The 8,125-nt window shown below is 39.5% G+C and overlaps 1 protein-coding gene across 1 annotated transcript; it reads right to left on the bottom strand.

The window, feature by feature from the left end:
• Positions 1–6,806: 6,806 nt before the first annotated feature.
• Positions 6,807–7,733, bottom strand: LOC131857730 (uncharacterized). Its single transcript, XM_059210437.1, has 2 exons — positions 7,049–7,733; positions 6,807–6,940 (listed from the first exon to the last, which is right to left on the bottom strand). Exons 1-2 carry the CDS (start codon positions 7,731–7,733, stop codon positions 6,807–6,809), a joined length of 819 nt encoding a protein of 272 aa, XP_059066420.1.
• Between the last annotated feature and the right edge of the window lie 392 nt (positions 7,734–8,125).

The raw sequence follows: 8,125 nt of genomic DNA, 5'->3' as shown, positions 1-8,125 counted from the left end.
ATTCTCTTCTTCCACACTTCTTTGTCCATATTTACCTGTGTAACTTTTGCCTTGTGAACCTCTAAATGGTCCGAACAGGCAAAGAGCATTGATTCAATCCTTTCCGCTTTTGAAAAGTCATCAGTGGTCAAGGATTTTGTTGTCTCAATGAACTGGATCCTTTCTTGAAAGACCTTAGTCATTTCTACAGCTTCTTTGATTACCTTGGCACACTCCTTCATGAGTTGAATATCAATACACTTGAGGTCCTTCTGCATTGTGTCAATCAAGTCAATCAGTCCTTTGAGCAGCTTGGTGGATTCTTCATGGCCCTGCGTGATGATAGAATTGCACCATTCCATGTTTTTCTTTAACATGTACAACACATTGTCATCCAAGTTCTCCACCAGTTTCTCAGCTAGGAATTTCATCACTCCATACTTCTGAACGTTGTTCATCTGTGCGAGGACTACTACCCACTTAATCCTTTCTTTTTCCCAGGTGATTGTTTCCAGTTCAAGCTCTTTACTCATGGTTTCAGCATCCTTATAAACCTTAACCATATTACAAATATAATCTGACCCTTGTTGTATTAGCAGGCCCAACCATTTATTAAACATCTCCGTCACTACCTTGTTCCTTTCAAATTGATCTAGCATCTTCTGGTTTGCTAGTGATTTAGGGTCAAATGACACTGGTATCTGCGATAATGGTTGGGGGTCTGGGTCATGGATAACATTGATGTACTGAGCCATCTGTGTGACAATTTGCTTCAATTATCTCTTATCCTTTTCATCTTTCCAATTCCTTGAAATTATCCTCTTCGTGGAGTATTCCAGATGTTTAACATCTACAACCCTTGAAGCAACCCCCAAATCTATCTTCTCCACAGTGAAATCCTCCTCCGTAGCCTTGTCTGCATCTCTTCCAGGAATGGGTTTGGCACCTTCAGCTATCCAGTGACCTGTTGTGTCATCCACATCAAGCATTGCCTGTGTTTTGAGCTTTTTGGGCTTTGATGTCTTTCCCAAGCATCTGCTAACCATATCCTCTAATTGAATTGTGACCGGCATCACACTCTTCTTTTTCCCAATGGCGGCTTCCATCCACCTTGGTACGATTGCAGGTTCCTTAGGTGGCGGAGTGGTCTGTGCATCTGGTGAAGTAACAATTACTAAGGTATTCATGGGATCCTGTGAAATTTCCACTTCTTTATTTGTGTCCATTCCTTGCATCTCGGGCTTGCCTTGAACCCGTGAATCCATTGTTTGTTCAAGCTCTTCTCTGCGGTCCAAGTCTACAATGACCTGTTTCAGGGCAGGTTCCTTACTCCTCTTTTTGCTTCTGGACCGAGTTACTCGGGCAGCTATGAGACTGGGTAGCAACCTTTTTGGCCTTCTTGGTTGAATTTTCTCTACAACGGTCTTTGAGACACCTGCAACATCAGCAACTTCATTAGTGGCAGAAATAGGAAATTGAACCACAATGTGTGAATCAATTCTTGATTCGTGTGAGGACATGTGGGGTCTGTCCTTGAACTTCTGATTTCTCAACCATCTCTCTGTTCTTCTGACAACATTGAAGGTTCTTGTTTGGATACTGTCATCTTCCTTTTTGTTCCAGTCAATTTCTAGAATCGGTTTTCCTTCAATCTCAGTATCAAACTCAGGATCCTAAACATTCCTCTTTGTATCTTCTGATGCGCTAGATATATTAATTGGGAGCCTCATGGTAGTTATCTGCTGCAAAGTGAATCTGGACCACAGTCTCTTTCTCACTTCATACTCATCCTTTCAGTTCTCCCAATAATCCTCTATCTGAGGTTCATGACAAAAATGACTATCTACATTAAGGTTCTCCCTTGCATAATCCTTGCTGTCAAATTTTCGCCTTGCCACATATGACTGTAGGTTCATCCTTTTGAACTGTAGTTCTAGGTTCAGGGCATCTGATACAGATTGGCACCTGTAATATCTAAGTTCAATGGAAAATACCACACCGGAATCACCCTTTTCTCCTAATCTTTTATCTATGTAGGCTAACTGCTTGCTCACTTCTATAAGCACGTAGCTAGCAAAAGCGTACCTGGGTAGTTTGAATGGTTGGCCTTCAAAGCCACCTACCCGTATGTAAGTAAACTGAGGAAATTGGATAAAGAAACTTCCATATATACTGACAAATTCCATAGCTTCAACCGACATTCTCTTGTTTGCATCACCCTGAAGCTCAAAGGCAAGTCTCCCTGTGAAGACTCCATTCCACCTGTCAATCTCCTCAACATGTCTCTGTTGTTGCAACAGAGGGTAAAAATTATAAACCCTCATTCCATCAATCCATAGTTCATTAGGTAGTCCAGGCCAATCCCTTGTGCAAGATAAAATATAGAAAAGGTAGGAAGACATGTAAAACCCTGTCATCCCCACAAAATTGCTCAATCATTCGTGAAGTCTCTCTGCAATTACTTAAGACCAATCCAGAAATTTGTCACCGGATAAAACCACTTGGATGTAAAAGTACATCCAATCCTCCTAGTTGAAGGAATGTGAATTCCCCTTCACTTTGTTCAAAAGTATAACAATGTCCCACACCTCTGGGATGAAATGTTCTCTGGTCAGGGGCTTGGGTAACTGTGATCCTCCTTTCTGAATCTTCAAGAGCGAATTTCTAGAAATTACACTCCTATAATTGCTCTTCTTTTCGGAGAAATAAGTGTATGAAATCCCAATAGTCCAATCCTCATACTCATCCTTATACGGAATGCCCATTGCTGCCATCACCGTTTCTCTATTAATTCTAACCAACTCCTCACCATCACAGGTTCTGATATATATGTTCTCAGAGTCATATATGTTCATACATGCCAACACTAAATCTGGGCACAGTGCGACGAGTGGGAACGCAACAGCTTCCACAAGACCACTCCTAACTATCTTTTCCATTAATGAACCAGTCTGAGGGTTCTTGGTTCTTTCTAGGAAATCCCCTAAATCTACATGAATTAAGGAGGTGTCTTCCAATTCTGGCAAAATACTCACTAGACATGAGGTCCGACCAAGCTTCGACAACATAGGCCTCATGTAAACTATCTACCCCCTTAACCAAGAAATTTTAACAACAAGACAATATACTACCCCAACAATTTAGAGATTTCCCTCTTCTATACTGATAAAAACCTCAAAACTCAAAGAAACACAACTTAGGAGAAATCAACTGAACTTACCCGTTAACACCATGAAAATTGGAAATTCTGCCTGAGAACAGAGCTGATTTTACCTTCGGTGCCTCTAATTTACTGAATAATGGCAGCTGTGACCTTCCCAAATATGGAAACAAATTCATACACATTTCCTTCAGTTGGATGGATAAATATCTTTAGAGCTACACACGCTTCAGCATGATTTACCCAAGCATGTGAAGTAATGGTGAAATGACACAAACTGACACCTTCTAAATTATCCATCACTTCCGCACAAGTAATTTGATGTTCTCATGATTACTTTCCACATTTAAAATTTTAAATTGCCTAATAAAGGAATATTCCTTCTTGTCACGCCGCTTTTATTTCCACCAAAAAGCTTTAGAGTTAGTTTTGAAATGAACCTATGAACCTTAAACCGTTTGACAAAAAGGTTCAATGTTCACTTAAGAAATATAACAATGAGTGGGCAGCACACAAAACAACACCAGGAATGAGCGACAAAAGAAAAGGTCTATTAAATGTGAACCTTGAACTTTTTGAATTGCTTGAAATTTGGTTCAAGGTTCAAGATCGCATATCAACTCAAAACATAAGGACTCATGCTCGTCATATAACGATACATTGTCGTGACTCATGAAAAGGCATTTTGAACCTTGAACCTCTTGAACCGCTTGAAATTTGGTTCAACAGGTTCAAAACTTTAATGAACACAAACAAAAATGCACTTGTTTGCATGACGACAAAGACCACAAATGACTCTTTTACAAAACGCGCTTTGAACCTTGAACCTATTGATTTTTTTTTTTGAAAGAGTTCAATGGTTCAAGTACGAAGGAAAATGAATGACTTGACGAAAGTAAAGGCACAAAAAGCAACCCGCGAGCAAGAATACTTTAAAAGGGAAAAATTATGGGTGGACTAACATTGGCTCTGACTAGGGACTAGAATTGTTAAGGAACTAGAAATGAACTACAAAATCTCTGGTTTCGCATGCAGACTTTATTTAAAGACGCAAACAAAACTAAACTGAAAAGACAAACAACCACAAAATTAACTAAACACTATATACAAAAACCACGAGGGACTCTCGTTTACAGTTGATATAATTTCAAATCTTGACCTTTATAGGTCAAAGGAAGAATAGTACCATCAAGATATGCAAGTTTGAAAGAATTTGGTCCCTTCCAGAGTGACTCAAACTTGGCATGTGATCCCTTGGGCTCTCTTCTTCTGTCCCAGAGCAGTACCTGATTTCCCAACATGAACTTTCGAGGCCTTGCTCGCTTGTCAAATATCCTTTTCACCCTCATCTGGTGTTCTGTTATCCGATCCACTAGTTTATCCCTTTCTTCATCAATCTTTGTCAGGTGCATGATCCGCTTTTCTAGAGAACTCTGGAAATAAGCATTTTCAATAACCGTTTGTAGTTTGGTAGCTGTTGGCTCCAAAGGAAGTGCTACTTGAGCGCCAACACCATAGACTATTTCAAATGGAGACATCCCAATTCCCCTCTTTGGCGATGTACGGTCGGCCCAAAGGGCTTCATACAGTTTCTTATGCCAATCCTTAAAATTCTCACTACTAATTTTTTCATGATATTAATGAGATTTTTATTACTGGATTCAGCCTGGTTGTTTCCCTGAGGATAATAATCATATGAGTGAGCAATAGAGATTCCATGATCATAGCAAAACAAATAAATTTCAGCAGAGGAGAAATTTGTAGCGTTGTCAGCTACAATTTTTAACAAAACTCCAAATCGAACTAGGATGTTCTCTTTCAGAAAATTACAAACTATCTTCAAGGTTGTTTTTCGTACCAGAATGGCCTCAACCCATTTAGTAAAATAGTCTATGGCTGTCAATATATGAGTGTGTCATGTACTAGAGGTAGGTGTCAAGGGACCAATGAAATCTAGACCCCACTGCTTGAAGGGTTCATCTATAATCACAGGTCGAAGAGGTAATGCTGCGAGCTGCAGCTTACCTGTAAACAACTTACATTTTTCACACCTGGCCACCCATGCATATGCATCCTTGAACATTCCTGGCCAATAATAACAGTTTCTCAAGATCTTGTAGGCAGTTACCGTTGAAGAGAAATGACCACCACAGGCTTCATCATGGAATGTTTTCAAAAGGGACTCTTGGAGTGATTTATCAACGCAACACAAGAAGGTTCCATCCAATCCCCTCTTATATAACACATCATTAAAAATGACATACTTAGCATATTTTAGCCTCAAGTTCCTCTTCTCTTGCACAGAAAGATGTTCTGGGAAATCTTCATACGTCAAATAATTGGCTCCATCTGCAAACCAGGAATCTTGAAGACCAACAAACAAGACTAAAGGCAATTCCTCTATCACTTCCTTCTTACTTTCAACAATCAACTTGCACAAACCCTGCCCCCTTACCAACTTTGTGGGCCTAATGTCTAAATTGAACTCCTAAATTTTTGACACCCAAGAAGCTCTTTCATTCATCCCTATGTCTTGTTGTGTCAATATGCTCTTGACTGCTAAATGAGGCACATAAACAACAACGTGGGAATGGAGAATATAATACCTGAACTATTTTACCGCCTTCACGACCGCATATGCTTGTTTTTCTATTATTGAATATTTCAGTTCATGCTTTTCCAGGGGTACGCTCATGAATGATATTGGGACTTCATAATTATTCTCATTCTTTTGTAATAAAATCCCTGACATAGTGTGCTCTGAGGCATAGCAGTAAATAACAAAATCTTTACTGAAATCTGGATTAACCAGAACATGTACCTGACCAATAGCATTCTTTATTGAGGTGATCTCTTTCTTCCCTTCCTCACTCCATTTGTAAACTTGTTTCTCACTCATCAAATTCACAATGTATCTGGTAGTTTTTGCAAAATCTGGGATGAACCTCCTTAGAAAATTTACCTATCCAAAGAATGATCTAACGACATTCCTACTTGATGGTAGAGTTAGCTGTTGAATTTCTCTTACCCTTTCAAGATCTATTTTCACCCCCTCCTTAGAGACAATATGACCGAGCAACTTACCCTTTGTAACTCCAAATACCGACTTCTTCGGGTTCAAGGATACCCCATGCTCGCAGCACCTCTGCAACACTTGTCTCAGGTCCCGCAGGTGATGTTTCCTTCTTTTTGAGAACACTGTCAAGTCATCCAGATATACAAGAATGATCTTATCCTTTAAGTGACCAAAGGACAATTCCATAGCTGACTGAAATGTCGCTCCTGCATTAATCAAACCGAAGGGCATCCAGTTATACACAAATGTACCCCAGGGAGTAATAAAGGCAGTTTTATGCAGATCATCTTCCTCAACCCTGATCTGATTATATCTTGAGAATCTATCGAGCATGGACATCATCTCCGACCCTGAGACTGTTTGCAGAATGTGGTCCATGGCCGACAAGGGATAATTGTCTTTTAAGCTGGCTTGGTTAAGATTTTTAAAGTCTACACAGATCCTTATTTCCTCATTTTTCTTTCTGACATGTACAATATTTTCTATCCATGTAGAATGATGGATGGGATATATAATCCTAGCTTTTAACATCTTATCTACTTCCTAGAATATAGCATGTGCTACTTTTGGATTGAAGCTTCTAAGCTTTTGTCAGAAAGGGCTTGCTCCAGGCTTCAGGGGAATCTGGTGCTTGAATTTTCCTTCTCTGAAATTTTTAAGATCGTCATAACACCAAGAAAACACATCCTTGAACTCCACCAGGAGGCTAATGAACCTTTCCTTTTCTGTCAGTGTATAACATTTTCCCAGATTGATATATTTGGGCTCATTCTTGATACCAATGTTAACCTTTTCATAACCTCCAATATCCTGAGCTTCTCAGGGCTTCTCACCTTTATTATTCTTGTAGGCATCATTACGATCAAATAGATGCTCCAAAGAAACCAGCCCTTTAGGAATCTTGTTTCCTTTCAACTGCATGATTCCATCAGGCAACTCCTTGGCTCGTTCTAGTGAAAATTCTTTGCACTCTGCATCTGAACCTTCAAAATACATGGCAAAAAACATGTCTACACTTTGCATAAAGTTATTTATTTTTTTATCATTCTCAAATACCTGCCAAGAATCAGAGTTGTCTGGGACATTGGGTCGATATATCAACTCTACCCTGTAAATATCCTCAACAAATTTGGGATGTGGAACTAGCAATGAAGCTGAGACTGCTAATGAATCTACTTTTGAGTTCAATTCTCTAGGTATTGCTTCAATGGAAAATGCGTCTAAATCCTCGATTTCGTCCCAAACTCTATTTCGATAGTGTTTCAGCCTCTCATTTTTAACACTAAACAACCTTCTGGCCTGTTTTACAATTAGTTCAGCATCTCCTTTAGCCCGCAAGAGTTTCACCCCCAATCTCTTAGCTTCAGCTAAACCTAGCAACAAAGCCTCATACTCAGCTGTATTGTTGGTATTTTTGAATTCTAGCTTAAAAGAAAAAGGAATAGGATTGCCAGAAGGTGGTATTAACACTACCCCTGCACTAGAACCTAACACTGCACAACTACCATCAAACTCCATTAGCCAAAGGATTTCTTTTTCCTTAATTTGAGATGAATACTCCTCTATCTCATTGTCAGAAAAAATCATGTAGTTTCCAAATTGACAATCATGATACAGAATCTCTAGGGTCATCAGATGGGAAAACAGTGAATTTGGACTTTGGTTTAGGCTGCAGGATGACTCGCTATTTCCCAATAGGAATTGTGGCTTGAGACCAATCCATTTTGATTTCACCACCTAAGTCCCTACAAAAAGTATGACTTAACAACATGCCATAACTAGCTGGGATGTTAGCTATCAGAATTGTCTGTTGGCATTTTTGATGTTTATGTTGTGATTGTCACTGATGGACACACACTTGCATTGAGATCCCCTTTATATGTATGAGCTAGAGCTCAACCGGTATCTGT

Source organism: Cryptomeria japonica, chromosome 8 (assembly GCF_030272615.1).
Source record: "Cryptomeria japonica chromosome 8, Sugi_1.0, whole genome shotgun sequence".
Lineage (NCBI taxonomy): Eukaryota > Viridiplantae > Streptophyta > Pinopsida > Cupressales > Cupressaceae > Cryptomeria > Cryptomeria japonica.
The sequence above is the reverse complement of the archived record's forward strand: the minus strand, read 5'-3'. Positions and strand labels throughout refer to the sequence as shown.

Bases quoted from the DNA above. Each gene is read 5' to 3' on its own strand.
- LOC131857730 (XM_059210437.1), bottom strand. From the start codon at position 7,733: ATGGAGTTTGATGGTAGTTGTGCAGTGTTAGGTTCTAGTGCAGGGGTA. The intron at 6,941-7,048 runs GTGAGAAGCCCT...ATACACTGACAG, and splicing joins TGCCTACAAGAATAATAAAG to AAAAGGAAAGGTTCATTAGC.